Source organism: Panthera tigris, chromosome F3 (assembly GCF_018350195.1).
Source record: "Panthera tigris isolate Pti1 chromosome F3, P.tigris_Pti1_mat1.1, whole genome shotgun sequence".
Classification (NCBI taxonomy): Eukaryota; Metazoa; Chordata; class Mammalia; order Carnivora; family Felidae; genus Panthera; species Panthera tigris.
Genome location: NC_056678.1, coordinates 2,555,552 through 2,572,964, shown reverse-complemented (window position 1 = coordinate 2,572,964; position 17,413 = coordinate 2,555,552). Strand labels below are relative to the sequence as shown.

General features: G+C 62.8%; 2 protein-coding genes across 6 annotated transcripts in view; both read left to right on the top strand.

Moving 5' to 3' along the window:
• Positions 1–2,779: 2,779 nt before the first annotated feature.
• LOC122235795 (left-right determination factor 1-like) lies at positions 2,780–5,857 on the top strand. 2 transcript variants are annotated; one of them, XM_042975876.1, is made up of 5 exons: positions 2,780–3,029; positions 4,040–4,068; positions 4,171–4,286; positions 4,630–4,872; positions 5,141–5,857. In XM_042975876.1, the coding sequence occupies exons 1-5, from the start codon at positions 2,780–2,782 to the stop codon at positions 5,496–5,498; spliced, it is 996 nt and encodes a 331-aa protein (XP_042831810.1). In that variant the 3' UTR covers positions 5,499–5,857. The 2 variants fall into 2 exon arrangements, with proteins under 2 accessions (XP_042831810.1, XP_042831809.1); XM_042975875.1 differs by having other exon boundaries at positions 4,040–4,286.
• A 2,255-nt stretch (positions 5,858–8,112) lies between these two features.
• The window catches only part of TMEM63A (transmembrane protein 63A), a 28,325-nt gene continuing 19,024 nt past the window's right edge, over positions 8,113–17,413 (top strand). For 2 of the 4 annotated variants that reach the window (XM_042975872.1, XM_042975873.1), the window contains exons 1-4: positions 10,869–11,136; positions 12,390–12,589; positions 15,086–15,165; positions 16,847–16,913. In XM_042975872.1, coding sequence (XP_042831806.1) covers positions 12,404–12,589; positions 15,086–15,165; positions 16,847–16,913 — 333 coding nt within the window. In that variant the 5' untranslated portion in view covers positions 10,869–11,136; positions 12,390–12,403. Of the gene's footprint in view, positions 8,201–10,868; positions 11,137–12,389; positions 12,590–15,085; positions 15,166–16,846; positions 16,914–17,413 lie in introns of those variants that run through there. The other 2 variants (XM_042975871.1, XM_042975870.1) reach the window with 2 other exon arrangements.

The following is a 17,413-nucleotide window of genomic DNA, read 5'->3' as shown; positions in this document are numbered from 1 at the left end:
AGTGCAGACGCTGCCCTCCCTCTCCCTTCTAATGACCCAGAGGCCCAGGGCTCAGAAACTCCAAACAGAACGATCACTGTTAGGCGGTAGGCCAGCGCAGACGGCTCCCTTCCTTCCTTCCTTCCTTCCTTCCTTCCTTCCTTCCTTCCTTCCCTTGTTTCCTTCCTCCCTTCCCTTGTTTCCTTCCTTCCTTCCTTCCTTCCTTCCTTCCTTCCTTCCTTCCTTCCCTTCCCTTCCTTCCTTTCCTTCCTTCCTTCCTTCCTTCCTTCCTTCCTCCCTCCCTCCCTCCGTCCCTCCCTCCCTCCCTTCCTCCCTCCCTCCCTTTTCTCTTTCTTTCTCTCTTGGGGAGAGTTGTCAGCAATAATACTCTCTTTTTTGACTACCCAGTAAAAAACGTTCAAAAACAAAAATGCCCACAGAAGCCAGTCTCTTTCCCCAAATCTTGCCCTGAAGAAGGATCTTCTGGAAGCCATGCATCTCCATAACCCTCTCTTCCTCCCTCCCTTTCTCTTCAATTAATTAAGCAAATATTTATTGATGACTTGGCTCCTTCTCTGTGTCCTGGGGACACCTGTGGGGACAAAGAGGCAGCTGACAGGAAAGGAAGCCCAAGTGCAGCGTGGGGGCCCAGGGGACGGGAGGCACTCCCTGCAAAGCTGTGTTTAGGAGCCAAAGGGTGCCCCACTGCCCATTTTGGGGGATGCACAGTGGGCACTCTCACCCCGGCACAGCCTGGTGCCTCCCTTCCCTTTGGGGACCTCACGGTTCTCCTTCGCCCTCCCCACACCCTGGGTGGAAAACAATGTGGACATTTCACAGAGGCTCAGAGCAGTTGAGGCCCTTGCCCAAGGTCGTAGACTGTTAATGAGAGCACTGAGGGGTGCCCGGCCTGGCCCCTGACCTTGGACAAGTTCATCACCTGCCTGTGTGTGCTCTCCTTATCTGTCAGATGGGGGCATTAACAATGTGTATCCTGTGAGCTCATGGGGAGGGGCTTAGGAGCCCGGATCCACATCAGCTCTCCTTGTCTGAATGCAAAGGCGTCCTTCCAGAAAGGCTCTACTGGCCTCACCCAGCTGACTAGCAGATAGCTGTCAGGAGGGAGGTTCAGTGACTCAAGAGGCCACACAGCTCGTGGGTGGCACAGCGAGGAGAGCCCAGGACTCACTCCTGCCGGGAAGGGGCTGGACGAACTGAAACGTGGGTCCCCATTCCTGTGGAGGGAGCCCTGGGCAAGGGTGGCCCCATGGACCCCGGCCGTCCTGGGAGGGCCCCACGGGGCCACGCGGGCCCCAGACCTGGGGTCTGGGAGGCTGAGGGCGGCAGGGTTGGGACAGCCCAGGGCACCTGGGGCCGGGCCTCGGGCCATCTCTGGGACACCCACAGCAGAGTCGGCCCTGAACAGGAGGGGACAGGGTGATGCCGATGTGAAGCCACTCCTGGGCTCCAGCCTTCACTGCCCTGAGTCCCCTCTGCTTCTGAGCCCAGGTCCGGTCGGGCTCGTCCCCCAGCATGGAGGCCGAGGGTGACCTCCGAGCCCACGTTTTCCCGTGGCCCTCACGTGGCAGCCTGGACTCTGGCTGGGGTCAAATCCTGGCCCGAAGGGGCAGAGGGAGGTGGTGGCTCCCACCGCCTGCCCAGCCCGGCCCCCACCACCCATCTCTCCGGGACGAGCTGGGTGCCAGGTTCGCTGCCCACATCTCAGGCCGGTCCGGTGTCCCCCACGGTGCCCTTGGCTGGGTCCAAACAGGCCCTCAAGCAGTGGCACTGATCCCTCATTCCCTCACCCCCCTCTCCTCCCTCAGGACACAGGATCTGGCCCCAGGGCCGTTGAGCATCTCTGGCCCAAGGGACCCTGTGCAGGTGGAAGCCAGACTCCCGCCTCCGCATCACCACGGATGGGGCTGCCGCGGCCCATTGTAACAAATGTCCCAATCCACACTGGCTTTCTGGCTGCCAGATTTAGCAAATCAAAGTATAGGACTCCCACTGAAATCCGGACTTCAGATAAACGGCAACTAATTAGTGAGTCTGAGTATGTCCCCCCTCGGTTTCTGGCTCAGAAGTCGGAAGGGGCCATGGATTGGTTTCCCCCCTCTAATGTCTGAATCCGTGAACAGCCAAGAAGAGGGGGAGGGAGGGTCCTTATTGGACACCCACCCATCGGTGCTAAATGATCATAGGTTCCCTGGCCTGGGAAGGGTCCCCGGAGCAGGAATTTCCAACCGGGGACAGCCCAGGATCTCAGCAGTCCCTACCGCCCTGCGAGCAGCAGGCCGGAGGCTCATCCCTGCACCAGAACTGGTCCTTGATCCAAGAGCCCTGGTGGCGGGCAGGCACTCTACCTGCGGCCAGCAACTGGACGCCAGGGCCACACTCCGGTCGGTTCTGTGACTGGGGAGACTGGGAACGTGGCACAGAGGAGACGCCTGCTTCTTCTCCAGGAGACACATCTGTGAGGTTAACAGGGCAGGCGGCGCGAAGCAAGGCAGGGCCTCCCGGCCACCGTGCAGATAGCAACAGCCAGCTGTCCACAGTCCAGACGGGCCTCTGGGCCCTTTCCAGACGGCCCCCTCCTCGAGGCCCAAGGACCGTCTGGCTGCTGAGCTCCCAGGAGGTCCGAGGGGTGTGACCTCCCCCCTCCGCCCGGGCCCAGCTCAGGGCTGCCTATAAAGCTGGCCCGGGCCCGGCCCTCCGCACACCGGGCTGAGACCCTCGCCGAGCCTCCTCGGGGGACGCGTGCGCTCTGACCCCCGCCCCCCCATCCCCGGGCGGCACCATGAGGCCCCTGTGGCTGTGCTGGGCGCTCTGGGCGCTGCCCCTGACGGGCCCCGGGGCCGCCCTGACCGGCGAGCAGGTGCGGGCCAGCCTGCTGCGGCAGCTGGGCCTCCGCGAGGCGCCCGTCCTGGACCAGCGCGACGTGGAGGGGCTGGTCACCCCGGCCTACGTGAGGGCCCAGTACGTGGCCCTGTTGCGGCGCAGTCACGGCGCCCACTCCCGCGGGAAGAGGTTCAGCCAGAGGGTCCGAGGTGAGGTCCCCCTCCTGCCGTAGCCCGGTGCTCGCTGGGAACGGGGAGGCCGAGGCCGGCGGGCCTGTCCCAGGGCGGCCGTCGTGGGGGCGGGGAGCTCCACGGGACTGTGAGCGTGGCTGCGTCCGGGGCCCTGGGCTCCGTCTGCACCAGGGGCCCCACTGGCAGAGGCGAGGCAGGAACGACACCCTCGTGGGTGCAGAAGCCCCGTGGGAGGAGGGGAGACAGAGAAAGGGGACTTGGGGCTAGTGACAGGGAGGATGGCCTTGGCCGGTCAGGCGCCTGGAGGCCTGGGGACGAGGAGGCTGGTCCTGAACGCTCTGCAGAGCTGACCGCTGGCGGCCACGTGGCCCGTGGTCAGGTGGTCCCACCGTCAGCCCGGAGCCTCAGGCGTTGGGGACACGGGGCCTGGTGCCTCTGGGGAACAGGAGCTGGCGACAGGCCCCAGGCGCCTCTTCCTCCGGTTGGGGACATTTCACTGGGCAGGAGCCCCTCAGGCAGGGAGAGGAGAGGAAGTCGGGGCTCTTGCCCTCCCTCCTGGAAAGGCCACTCTCGGCTGGTGACCACAGATTTCCACGGTGGCTCTCTGCCTCCCTCTCTCCGCTGGGCCTCCCACTTTAGCTGAGCGCCTTCCCCTGAAGAAGGCTGCGTGTCGGGGCGCCTGGGGGGCTCAGTCGGTGAAGCGTCTGACTCTCGGTTTTGGCTCAGGTCGTGATCTCGGGGTTCGTGGGATCGAGTCCCACGTCAGGCTCTGCGCTGTCAGCACGGAGCCTGCTTGGGATTCCCTCTCTCCCTCGCTCTCTGGCCCTCTCCCTCTTCGACTCGCTCTCTCTGTCTCTCTATGAAAATAAATAAATAAACTTAAAAAAAAAAAAAAAAAAAGGCGGCTGTGCAGGTGAGGCCCCGCCCCCACCTCTCCCTGCCTTCCTGGGGGATTCTGCTCACTGGCTCTGGGCCCCGCGCCCTCCCAGCGGGCCTGACCTGCCTCCTGACCCTGCTCCCGTCCCCAGAGGTGGCGGGCAGGTTGCTGGCGGCCGAGGCCTCCACGCACGTGCTGGTGTTCGGCATGGAGGGGCGCCTGCCGCCCAACAGCGAGCTGGTGCAGGCCGTGCTGCGCCTCTTCCAGGAGCCGGTCCCCAAGGCCACGCTCGGCAGGCTCGAGCGGCTGTCCCCGCACGGCGCCCGCGCCCGCGTCACCGTCGAGTGGCTGCGCATCCACGAGGACAGCTCGAACCGCACCTACCTGGTGGACTCCAGGTGGGGAGGCCGTGGCCGGGCTGCCAGTGGGGAGGGGAGGGGATGGGGGCGCAGGTGGGCCCAGCAAGGCAGGGTGGGTGGGGGTTGGCGGGGAGTGGGGGGGGGAGGGGGACTGTTGGAGGGGGGACGGGGTGGGTGGGCCCCGAGGGGGGGAAGGGGGAGGTGGAGGGGGCTGGAGGGGGAGAAGGGGAGGGTGGCATGTGGCCTAGTGTGGGGGAGGGGGGGAAAGAAGAGGGGGAGGGGAGGGGGAGGGGGCAGGTGGGCCCAGTGTGGGGGGGGGCAGGCTCCCCCCAGGGGGTGTCCCCAGCCCCAGCTCAGGCCCCCGTCTCCACGGGTGTCGCAGGCTGGTGTCCCTCCAGGGGAGTGGCTGGAAGGCCTTCGACGTGACCGAGGCCGTGAACTTCTGGCGCCAGCTGGGCCGGTCTGGGCAGCCGCTGCTGCTGCAGGTGTCCGTGCAGAGGGCGCACCTGGGCCCGCGGGCCTCGGGCGCCCACACGCTGCTCCGCTTCGCGTCCCAGGGCCAGGAGGGCACGGGGCAGGGCGAGCCCCAGCTGGAGCTGCACACCCTGGACCTCGGGGCCTACGGGTAGGCGCCTGTGCCCTCGGGGGCCCCCACGAACGGGCGGGTTGGCGTGGGGTCTCCCAGGGGCGCCGTGGGAATCAACGGACGCGGGGTTTCCCCCCGTCCCGGGACTAAGGTCACATACTGCGCAGGGTCTGGTTATTGGTGGTTCCCCGTCCCCGGCACAAACCCCGGCCTGTGCAACGTGACGAGAGCTGGCGGTAAATCTCCCTCCCGGGTGCCCTCCCACGCCCGTGACCTCAGCTGACCTGCGCCCCTCCCGTCCCCGCAGAGCTCAGGGCGACTGCGACCCCGAGGCGACGGAGGGCGCCCGCTGCTGCCGCCAGGAGACCTACGTTGACCTGCGGAGCATGCGGTGGGCCGAGAACTGGGTCCTGGAGCCCCCGGGCTTCCTGGCCTACGAGTGTGTGGGCGCGTGCCAGCAACCCCCGGAGCCCCCGACCTTCAGGCGGCCGTTCCCGGGGCCGCGACAGTGCGTGGCCTCGGAGACGACCTCGCTGCCCCTGATCGTGGGCGTCAAGGAGGGCGGCAGGCCCAGGCCCCAGGTGGTCAGCCTGCCCAACATGAGGGTGGAGAAGTGCAGCTGCGTGTGGGACGGGGCGCCTGTGCCCAGGAGGCTGGGGCCTTAGGGCTGGCCATGGCCTCCGATGGACTTGCCTCTCTGTGCATCCAGGCATCCGGACAGCTGGGGACTAAGGACTGCTGATGGCTAATGCTGGGCCATCTACTGAGCTCAGAATTCGCTTCCTGTGTCCATTCAGCTCACCTCCTAATTTTTCTGCCCAGGGTCACGACTCCCGTGCTTTGCTCTGGTCATTCACTGCACATCCCAAGCACTTACCTCTGTCAGTTCCCAAACTGTCACTGTCTCCTCATCCCCTCACTGGTTCTGGGCTCAGCTCTGTGGAAAGGGCCTACATGGTCCGGTCAAGTACGGGTTATGCATTTCCAACCCGGTTTGTAAGGGCATTATCTAATAAACAAATGAAACACGTTTTATTCTGTATTTCTCTATTTTCCCCGGAACCCCAAGGGAACAGAAAGTTCTATAGAGATTAGGTCAACCTGCTTAGAAAATCAAGGAAGGAGCCGAGCAACACAGGAAGCTAGGATTGAAACACATTGAGCCCTGTGTGTCCGTCCTCTTACGATTGAAACAGATATCTTTTTGTCGTGGTGGACGCCTTACGGTTCTGGGCACAGCAAGCCGGCTTTGTTTCAATTCTACTTCCTACAAAATAAAAAAGTCTGTGATGAAAATCATCAGTCGCACAAGCCTGTAGGTCACTCCTTTAGATTTAGGGGCACATGAGGGGAGCAACTGTGGAAAACGCTGGCTATGACAATTTATTTTTATTATTTTTTAATGTTTATTTTTCAGAAAGACAGAGACAGAGCGTGAGCAGGGGAGGGGCAGAGAGAGAGGGAGACCCAGAATCCGAAGCAGGCTCCGGGCTCTGAGCTGTCCGCACAGAGCCCCAAGCAGGGCTGGGACTCAAGGACTGTGAGATCATGACCCGAGCCAAAGTCGGATGCTTCACCGACTGAGCCACCTGGGGGCCCCAGACAATTTAGAATGCCCAGATTATAGAGGCTGTTAAGTTGTGACTTTGTCGCAGGATCCCAGCTAGGACACCTTAATTCCTAGCCGGTCTGCACAGCATTAATTAGCTCTGAATTCCACACTCTGAAAACCCCTATTTCCTTCCCCATCAAACAGAACGATTCCTGACTCCCATATACTTACTGGAGATTTAAGGAAACCGTGTTTTCCCAAGCACCCCTCATACTGTCTGATCCATAACAGGGCTGTGGTTAGTTACCTCAACACACCGTCTCACCCATTTGGCCTTCTCTTGATTTTGAAATAAACTTAACCTACTGAAAATATAATTTAGAAATCCCTTCGCTGTGAAGTCAAAGACCCTGACGTTTCTTCTTTTCTTTTTTTGGTCAGTGGGTGGCTTCACCATTCTAATTACAGAGATTAGTTAGAACCAGGCACTTGCTGGGGCGCCTGGGGGGCTCAGTGGGTTAAGCATCGGGTTCTTGATCTCAGCTCAGGTCATGACCTCACAGTTCTTGGGTTTGAGCCTGGCCTGGGGCTCTGTGCTGACAGTGCAGGGCCTGCTTGGGATTCTCTCTTGGTCTTTCTCTGCCCCTCCCTGTCTTGTGCACGTGTGCCCTCTCTCTCTCTCTCTCAAAATAGATAAACTTAGAACCAGGCATTTCCCTGGACCCTTCAGCACAGATCAGGCAGGTGCTGGTGGCATTAATTGAGGCAGGGAGGCAGTGGGGACATGCAGGAGAGGGGTGTGAGAGGAGGTCTGATAAGTCTGGGGAGGTGGGGGGGGCAGACATCCAGCCAACACCCCCCACCCCCATCACCTTGGGGGGGATCAAATGTGAGGCTCTGGGCAGCGGAGGTAAGAGCAGGAAAGGATAGATGTCCACACACTTGCAGGGTGGAGCGTAGGGGCTGAGCGGACCGGGCTAAGTGGATCAGGGTTGAGTGGACCAGGGCTGAGCGCAGAGGCTGAGCAGGCCAGGCCGAGCAGGCCAGGGCCAAGCACATGGGCCGAGTGCAAGGGCTAAGTTGACCGGCCGAGCAAACCGGGGCTGAGCGGGCCAGGGCTGAGCGCAGGAGTGAGGGGACCCGGCGGAGGGGACCAGGGCCCAGCGGACCGGGGCCAAGCGCAGGGGTGAGTGGACCAGGCCGAGCAGACCAGGGCCAAGAGCAGGGGCAGAGCGCAGGGACTAAGTCGACCGGGGCCGAGCGGACCGGGCCGTGCTCAGGGGCCCTCTGCAAACTCCAGGAAATAACTAGTGGGGGCGGGAGCGGGGTGGGGAGAAGGAGGAGGCCAGATGGGACGGAAAAAAACCCTCAGGGAAGCAACAGGAGACACCCGGACCCCAGCCCAGCGCAGGGAGCCACAGGCCGGGGCTCAGGTCAGGGTCACGGTGATGAGTAGGGAGACAAGAGAGCGCCTTTATCGCTGCAACCACAGGAGGCCGGGGCTGCAAGGGCACACGCCATCCAGGTCTCCCTCCCCAGCGGGACCCCTAGAAGGGCCCCAGGAACAGCCGCCCCCGCGCCCCGGGACCCCTGGACCTGCGCCCCCTCCCCCCGCGGGGCGGCCCCGGGTGCGCAGGGGCGGGGTCAGGTTCCGGGCGTAAGTCCCGGGGCGGCGCGCGGTCGGGCGGGGGCGGGGGCGGGATCCGAAAACTGGGCCCGCGGTGCGCATGTGCGGGAGGCGCCCGGAGTTTCACTTTGAAACTTTTCGGGGGCGGGACCCGCCGGTCAGGTGCAGCCGCCGCGCGGGCGCCGCAGGTACGGTGGGCAGGGGCGCCGGGTCGGGGTCGCCCGCAGCCCTCCCGGGGCCGAGTCCAGGGTCCTGGCCCGCGCGGACCCCCTCTCCGGGCAGGGCGGGGACGTGCTTCTCTAGCTTCCCCGCAGCCGTCTTGGACCGCCCCCCCCTCCCCCCCCCCCCGCCTTCGCTGGGGGGCTGACCCGGCCGGCCGGGGAGCAGGAGCGCAGCCGGGGGGGGGGGGCTCTTCCTTCTCGGACGCCCCCCCCCGGGGGGTGCAGGTGGGAGCCACTGGGCCCTTTCCTCGGTGACCCCTGCCCGCGGCCCTGCTGGAGTCCAGGGAGGCCGGGGTGTGGGGGGAGGGGGCCTTGCAGGGAGGGGAGGAGGAGGAGATCTCCACCTGGAAACCCAAACCGTCGGGTTCGGGGACCTGATAAGACGACGGGCTACCTGAGACTCCGGGGCGGCCTGCACGTCCCAGCCCCGGGTGGGGCGGCCGCTGGCGCAGGACTTGCCCGGGGTGATTGACCAGACGACCTCAAGCTTCCTTCCAGGCCCAGGAGTGCCTGCGCGCCACCCCCGCGGTGTCCAGGCTTCGCGGTTAAGCCAGGGGGCTGTGCCCACCAGTGCAGCCCCGGGCACAAGGGGGCAGGGGAAGGAGACCCGCCTTTCTGAGGCCCTGGCTCCTGCTCAGACAGGGCTGAGGCCGTGGGGGATGGGGACAGACTCCAGATCATCCCGAACCCGACCCGAGAAACAACCGGTATTGTTTCTCCTTTCCCCTCCGGCCCGCATCACTGTCTTCCTCCCTCCTCCCCTCCCGGCGGGACACCTGTCACAGCCCTGAGTCGCTTCTGCCTCCACGTGGACGTGAGCAGAAGCAGAAACCTCTCTTCACACCACTTCTTTGTTCAGTGTTGGGGCAAAGGTCTCCCTGGCTGTTCCCTGGGCTCTAACAGGGGAAAAACCTGGACCGGCTGCTGACCTTGTGTTTCCCATTGGCTGGAGAAGTGACTTAAAATAAAAGCCAGGAGCCTTTTGGGTGCTCACGGACCAGGCGCTGGGCTGAGTGCTTCATGCACACGGTCTCAGGCGTGTGCCTCCCAACAGCCCGGGTTGAGAGAAATACCACCGCCCCGCTTCGCAGGGGAGGAAGTCAAGGCACTGAGCGTGTAAGCCGCTGTCTGAGCCCAGACTCCAGGGCTGCTCAGGTATCTGCTGGGCGCGCTGCCTCCCACTGTAGCCAAAGGCTGGGCCGTTTTCTTGACGCTCCAGGGCTGACATCTCTGGAGGTGGACAGCTGTCCAGGTTCCTGGGTCCCCCCCTCCCGCCCCCGTTGTGTTTCCTTCACAACCTTCTTCTGCGTCTGGGAGCTCCGAGTCCGCTCCTCCCGTGGTGGAGGGACCCGGGCTGCTTGTGGTCTTGTTATTGTAACAAAACCGGAAGATCTGCGATGATAAAAATACCCTGAATTTGTGTGGGGCCTTTTTGTAAGAACTGATGATGCTCACGCACCTGGTGCTACGTTCTGGCGTTTCCGGAAGGAAGGGGGAGGTGGTCAGGTGTGCTGCGTGGGCCGGTCCTTGCTGGACACACGTGGGCCGTGGGTTAGCACTGTGGCAAGTGGGAGACCGGCTGCTGGACCCAGCCCTCCCTCCCAACGGCCACGGCCAGGCTCTGGGGTGCACCTGGGCTGAACTTCGAGCTGGGGACCCGAGTCACCTGCTGCTCCAGGGGCTGCGGGGCCTCCAGGGTGACTGTGGCTTTCCTGCCCTCACGTTGGTAGTGGAGAACCCTCTGGAAGGCATAGATACGTGCTAGGCACTCACATAGGTCTGTCTACGCACACAGGGAGGACTGCACATCCATGAAGGAGGGCCTCCTCCCCAGCCCGCGAGGCTGCCCTGTGCTGGCTGTGTCCCCAGCGTCCTGTTGGGGAAAGTGCAGGGGGGCTGGCCCTGGAGGGAGCGCGACCTTTCAGCAGAGTTTGGACGCCATGTGTGTCCAGCGCAGGGACAGTCCGCGATCGAGCTGAAAGGTCTGAGAGAGACCACCCCCCCCAAAGCTGTGCCCTCCCCCGGAAGGGGGCTGGCTCTGGGGAGCCCGGAGGCCCCCCCCCCCCCCCACCAGGCTGGCAGTCCTTGCTGGCCGACCTGGCCAGTTCTTATCGGACTGTGTAAAACCAGCCAGGGAGCCAGTTTGGCAGGAGGGAAGGGACCCAGAGGTGTGCCCGGGGTGGAAGGGGGTACAAGGAAGACGAGGAGCCTCGGGGGGCTTCCTCCCAGGGGACCTCTGCTCTGCTCAGCCTCAAGCACCATCGGCCAGGGCTGCCCGCCCCCAGCAGCCACTCCTTTCCAGGGACAGTGCTCCCTCTGTGAGCATTTTATGGGCGTGATTTTTCCTTTCCTCTTTACCTTTCAAGCCTTCCCTGTTCTGCTGTGTCCCTTTTCCTGATTCTGGCCCTCGGGTAGCAGCTGCCCTTGGGGAGGCCCTTACCGGGGCCCACAGCCACCCATGCTCCTGTGGAGTGGACCCTCCCTGGGCCCAGCGAGGCCTCGAGCCAGAGGTCAGGCTGCTGATGTTGGAGGAGGAGGAGAGGGGCAGGCAGCACAGAGGAGCGCCCAGAACCAGTTTGGGTGGTGGTGGGGGATTGGGGGGGGGAGCTGGGCGGGGGAAGCAGGGTGGAAACACCAAAGGCTGCATGTGAGGCCCTGAGTTCGGAGGCTTGGGGCGGGCGTGAGCCAAAGCGGAAAAGGCAGCTCCTGGTGACTCTGCGTTCCTTCAGGGAGGCCTGGAAAGGCCGTGCGGCCCGGTCCCGGGGTCGGGAGAGCCCAGCAGGAAGTGAGTGGCAGGCCTGAGGCAGCTTGGGAGGCGGCCGGGACTGTTCCTGTCTCTGCCGGCACTGGCTGAGGACCTCGCCCAGGGACTCGCCCGCAGTCCTTCCTTCCCTGGGCGTCTGGTATGCGTGAGGCAGGACAGGGGTTTTGCGGGGGGGCAGGCGCTGGCCTCACAGCGTCAGGCCGGGCGCTCTGTCGGGGGTGGTGCTGGTGGGCGACCCTTAAAGCAGGGAAACCAAGATCTGCCTCCCAGAGGTAGTCTTTGTGACTCTGTTGAGGGCCACCAGCTCCGTGGCTCTGGCGTCACATCGTCTGGCCATTAGCAAGCCTCTCATAAGGGGTGAGAGAGTGACTCAGGCTCCTGGGTCATCCTTGCCCTTGGAGCTGCCTCTACCCGCTTCCTGCAGTCCATCCTGTGTGTGTGTGTGTGTGTGTGTGTGTGTGTGAGAGAGACATTGTCCCCAGCCAGCCCATCCTGGGGGTCGAAGTGGCAGTCACCACCCCAGCCGCATCGCCAGGTGGTCCAAATATCTCCGTCCCTTTTCTTCTGGTCCCCAAGATTTTTGTCCCTGTGGCAGGTTAGAGATAGCAGACCTCGCAGAAGTCCCCTGACAGACGAGTCAGAGCTTGAGGAAGGGTTGCTGAGTTATCGCTCCCGGCTCTCCAGCCACAGACGGTGTGAGGGGGCGCTAATTCGGGGGCCTTCGGGGGCCTTCGATGACAGGGACAAACCCTGGTGGTTTCCTAGCTTCCCGGGGCTCCCGGAAGCCTCAAAGAGGAAAGGTCTACGAGCAGCCTGGAGTAACCTGGAGTCGTATTTGCTTTGAAAAGGCCGGGCCTTCCTGTTAGACTGGGGAGGTGGGGGGGGGGTTTCCCCGGGAGGGCAGGGGTGTGCCCCTCTTTCCCACCTGCTTCCACCACCCCCCTTGCCCTTCCTGGCTGCCCCTTCAGGGCCTTCCTATGGACGTCCCTTCCTCCTGATTTGTTTTCTTCCTGCGTTTTCGTCTTTCCCACCTTTATCTCCTTCGTTTCTGTCCCCTGACTGTCCCCCCGAGCCCCCAGGGGCTCCCCGGGGAGGACTTTCCTGGCAGGAGCTCAGGCACCTCTTAGGAGGCAGGCCCCTGTCCCCCCACCTCCCTCCCTGCTGTGTCCTGATGAGCTGTCCACCGGGCCATCTGACCCTTGGGACCGTTCCCACAATGGGGCTATTCTCCTGGGCTCTGCCAGGCACGCGGGGCCCGGTGCCCGCCTCTCCCTGATTGCTTGCTGCTGGCTGCGCCTAGCGGCCCCTGTGCCCACCTCGGGCCCTGCCAGTGCGGGTGGGGGACCCTCCGGGGACCCCTGGCCCTGACCGTCTGCCCGGTTTGCTCTCCAGGGAGGAGGGGCACGATGAACAACTCCCTGATCCTGGAGCTGTGGCGGTCCAAGGCGGTGTCCGTGCGTGAGCGGCTGGGCATCGGGGACCAGCCCAACGACTCGTACTGCTACAACACGGCCAAAAACAGCACCGTGCTCCAGGGGGTCACCTTCGGGGGCGTCCCCACCGTCCTGCTCATAGACGTCAGTTGCTTCCTGGTGAGTCCCCTCCTGAATCGTGTCCCCCCCTCTCCTCCCGGGCCTTCTGGAAAACTCAGGTATGGGATCAGGCGTGCCCGAGTTCACACGTCACCTCTGCCCCCCACCTGCTGTACCCCGGGGAGCCGCGCTCTGCGGGTGACGCAGCTGTCCCTCTGGTCACAGAGTCAGCCTGTCGCGTGGTGAGGCCCGTGGAAGGGGTCAGTCCACAGGGACCAGAGGCATGGGCTGGAATAGAGTGGCCGCACCTCCCGGCTTAGAAATGTCACCTCCTGTCCCCCGCTGGGTCCTGGGCCTTTTAGGGGATCAGTCGCAGAGCAGAGGACACAGCTGGGGAAAGGCCCACCTTCGTGGCCTTCAGTGGCCCAGACCTGCCTGTTCCCAGGGGGTCCCCCGGTTTGCAGTACGCTGTTCTTCTCCCCCGCGGGTGGTTGGGTGGGATTCCCCGGGGGCCACGGGGCCCCTTCTTGTGTTCCTGCCTGTGGGGTGGCCATACCTCCCGCTGAGGGTATAAATGAGTAGCTTGTGCTGGGGAGGGGGTGTCCCCAGGACTCAGATCTGCCCTGTTGCCCCAGGATTTGCCTCACAGTGGCACCTTAGAGGCTGGCATGGGAACCCACCTGCCACTCACGTTGCTTTCACGAGAAAGGGCTCTGTGGGGCGCCCAGGGGGCTCAGTAGGTCAACCGTCCGACGCCTGATCTCGGCTCAGGTCCTGATCTCACGGTTCGTGGGTTCGAGCCCCACAGTGGGCTCTGTGCCGATGGGGAGGAGCCTGCCTGGGATTCTGTCTCCCTTTCTCTCTGTTCCTCCCTGGCTCGTGCGCGCGCGCGCTCTCTCTCTCTCTCTCTCTCTCTCTCAAATAAATAAACTTTAAAAACGTTTATGAGAAGGGCTTTTAGGTGCCAGACAACCTGTTTCTTGGAGTCCACGTGTAGGTTGAGAACACCAGCCTCGGGTGACAGGGGTGGGGGGTCCCGGGGGTGCGCCGGTGACGCTGAGGGCTGGTGGGAATAACGAGAAGGGGCGCTGGAGAGCGAGGGTGGACACGGCTGCAGGGGTGCCGGCGAGGGGAGCTGGGTGTTTATCAGGGGACGTGATGGGTGCACACGTGAGCCAGAGCGGCTGGGAGAACATGGGCGCATGAGACACACACCCCAAGAAGGCAGCAGAGGGGGCGGCGGGGTTGTGGGGGGCACTTGCCGGACGGCCTTCAGCTTTGTCCTGAGACGTGACTCACCTGCCTCCGGGAATAGTCACCAGCTTCCCCGCCCACCTGGAGACGGTCCCGAAAGGGACGCGGCCCCTGTGGGGTTCTGGCCTCTGGATTCCCTTTAGGGAGACAAACCCACATTTAAAAGGTCAGTTCTGGGCGCCTGAGTGGCCCAGTCGGTTAAGCATCTGACTCCTGATTTCGGCTCAGGTCATGATCTCCGAGTTCGTGGGTTTGGGCCCCACATTGGGGGAGCCTGTTTGGGATTCTCTCTCTCTCTCTCTCTCTCTCTCTCTCTCTCTCTCTCTGCCCTTCCCCTGGTTGCTCTCTCTGTCTCTCTCTCAAAATAAATAAATAAACCTTAAAAAAAAAAAAGCTTAGTTCCTAAAAAAAATAAGTAAATAAAATAAAATGAAAATGAAAATAAAATGAAAATAAAAAATAAAATGAAATGAAATAGAATGAAATGAAATAGAATGAAATGAAATGAAATAAATGAAATGAAATGAAATAAATGAAACGAAATGAAAAGAAATGAAAGCCTGGTTTGTGACCGAGGCCGGCAGGGGTAGGCGAATTGAAAACGGCTCTGTGTCACCCTCCCTGAACCTTGAAGGGCGGTGGTCTGTCCAGGCAAGACCGGGTCTGAGGACGGCCAAGGTGAACGCGGGGGAGGTGGTGTGGATGTTACAGATTTTACAGCTGGACGGGGTTTAGAGCGATCGGCTGAGGGCCCCAGGCTGTGGAGACCGAGCTGCCAGAGCCCAGGCTCCTCGGTGGGCACTGTCCCCCCCTCCAGGCCCCATGCTGGCATCCTCGGGGCTTGCCTGGGGGAGCACCCTGCTCGGCCTGGGGGAGCTCTGCTTCCTCGCTCTGTAATTAAGTGCAGTTCTGTGTAAGAGGAAGGAAGCGGGTCCTGGGCGGCTGTGAGGCCTGGTCTCGCCTTCCTGCTCAGGAGCACTGAGGGCTGATCAGCGCAGGGTCAGTGGGGTGGGGGTCCTGGCTGTTGCTGCCCTGAGAGCAAAGAGCGGGGCCGATGCTCGTGGTGAGGAGGGCGCCGGGGCCAGCTCAGGGACGGGCTCGTGGCCTCTGCCCTGGCATCGGCGACAGGCGCTCGTGAAGACGGTGGGCAAAGCGTCGGATGGTTGAGCTGTGTGGCCTCGGGCGGCTCGGTGCCCTCTCTGGGCCCTTGTAGCCCCGCTGGGTTCAGGCTGGTGGGCTTTGCCCCTAAGGCAGGTGTCTCTAATGAGAAGTCACTTTACTTGGTTTCTTTTCTCCTGTCAGTGTTTGATCTTGGTGTTTTCCATCATAAGAAGGAGATTCTGGGATTATGGCCGTATCGCCCTGGTGTCAGAAGCAGACAGGTAAGCAGGACGTGTCACCTCGAGAGCGTGAGTGTGTGTGTGTGTGTGTGTGTGTGTGTGTGTGTCACTGGGACGGGGCTGGGGGCCCATGCGTGTTGCTGACACTACGCTGTGTTCACTGAGCACATCCGTCCGCCAGGCCTGGGTCAGAAGCCGTCTCTCCTCACCACAGGTGCCTCTCCCACGGCCGTGGCCTGGCCGTGAACCTTGTTGGAGGAAGTCTAGTTCCTTTACACACTCGGGGCTTTCGTTATCAGCTGAGACGGATGCCACTCTTCTTCCTCACCCTGAATGTTGAAAGAGTGTCCCTTCTCTGACATGAGTTAGCTGGGGGCTGGGGGCGAGGCGAGCCCCCGGGGAGCTGCTCCTGTCCCCGCTCAGGGTCAGCGTGGGCCGGTGGCCCTCACTCAGCCAGCGTCGGGTGAGTCTGGTGCAGCAGGGACCCCCTTGGCTGGACGTCACCTGGGCTCTGCTGGCTGCTCACGACTCCTCAAGGGGGGACCGTCCTCTAGGTCTGCACCCTGGCGTCTCCAGCCCCGGCTGGCTGTCACATGGCCTGGGACCTGGTGTCAGATGCAGGACAGGAAGCAGTGGGGGGAGACACCCCTGTGGCCAGGCTCCCCCCACCGGGCCGCTCGGCTTCCCCAGGCCGACCTCCACCCTTGCTGCACAGGCGTTGGACTGTGGTCTCTGTGCGAGGCACGGGCCGCGTCGCTGCGAAAGCTCCCTGCCGCCTCCTGCCTCCTGGGTCCTGGCGTTTGCGAAAGCCCGAGGGTGTTCACCTTGCCCCGAGGGCTTCTTGGGAGCCTTAGACAGTTTTGGGGGGACTCTGGGGACGTGATGTGTTTGTGGCACCCCGAGTCCCAGGAGGGGCCGTGCACTGGAAAGGTACTGAGCCTGTGAACCCCAGGAGGCCCTGCTTCCTCCTTGGCTGCAAGGCCGTGGTCAAGTCCCCACCTTCTGGGGTTTCTCTCCTCCTGTCCCCTGTCCCCCCGCAGGGCACCCAGAAGGTCAAATGAGAGAGCTGCCTGTGAAGGCCTTGAAAGTCAAGGTTCTTCCTGTCTTCTGCCCCTGCGAGTGAGGTTTTGGAATCGGTTCTAGAAAACTGGAAGTGATAATGAACATAATTCACACACCTCAACCAACCCCCCACACACAGGGCAGGGGAGGGGAGCTCCCCCCCCCCCAGCATTCAGACACCCGCGCTCCCATTTTCTTGTCCCTGAAAGTGGGGTGCCGCTTGTCATCAATGGTGGTCACACTTCAGTCTTTCTCATCGGTTCATAAGATTATTATGTCCCTTGCAGCCAGTGGTGGTGTCGATTTGATAAAACGAGGTTAATCTGACGTGCCGGGAGACGTATCGCAAACGTCAACAGTCTGAAGTCCCCTTGGGTGGGCCCGGAGCCGAGGCCCCAGGGTGCGGGGCGCGGGGACGGCCTGCCAGTGCCCTGACCCCTTGTCACCCCGGCCCACGTAACGCGGGGTTTCGCGTCTTGCACGCCCAGGTGCGGTCGCCGCCCTGGTGGGTGTGTTTCACGGGCTGAGTTAGATCTTGTCCCAGACTTGGGGGAAGGCCACAGCTTTGGTCCCGGGCTCTAAGGGATGGCAGAATACCGGACGGAGGTTTTCAGACTTCGAAAAAGGATTTCCTGGCATTTTTTTCCTTTTGTGTTCCCAGCGATTCCAGGTTCCAGAGACTGTCATCGTCGTCCTCTTTTGGGCAACAAGATTTTGAAAGCGAGCTGGTTGGTATCGACGGGACAGGCGTGGCTGTGGCCGTGGTGGGGGCGGGGCAGGGCAGCTGGGTACCGGTTCGGGGGCCGACTTGTCCCCCCGCGTCCTGAGTGGCAGGTGCTGGTGGTGAGCCCCCTGGACTTGGGACGGACCGCGGGGAGGGTGCAGCGGGGAGGCCCAGGGGGTGACACGGGGTTAACTCTGAGGCAGGGGCTCCCGAGTCCCCTGTGGTCCCAGCGCTCGGCTCTGATCACACGCAGGGATCTGTGTGATGGTTCATTGCTGACGTGCCTGCTGGCAGCGAGTCAGAGGTGGGCGGCCCAGCACCTGACCCTGAGGAGGTGCCCAGCGGGCCGGGGTCCAGCCCAGCTTTGGGGGCGGAGGGGTTACGATCAAGAGACGCGATGGACAGTCAGCCGACGGACCCTCTTCCCTCCAGAGTCCCACCTGGGGGGGGGGGGTTTGTCCCATCCGTGAGGCTTGTTTCCTTGTGTCCGTCCTGCGTCTCGGT

What these genes read in the sequence shown, in the direction of transcription:
- LOC122235795 (XM_042975875.1), top strand. Translation starts at nt 2,780, where the DNA reads ATGAGGCCCCTGTGGCTGTGCTGGGCGCTCTGGGCGCTGCCCCTGACG. An exon ending in GTTCAGCCAGAGGGTCCGAG is followed by an intron (nt 3,030 to 4,039) that starts GTGAGGTCCCCC and finishes TCCCGTCCCCAG; the next exon opens with AGGTGGCGGGCAGGTTGCTG. An exon ending in ACCTACCTGGTGGACTCCAG is followed by an intron (nt 4,287 to 4,629) that starts GTGGGGAGGCCG and finishes CGGGTGTCGCAG; the next exon opens with GCTGGTGTCCCTCCAGGGGA.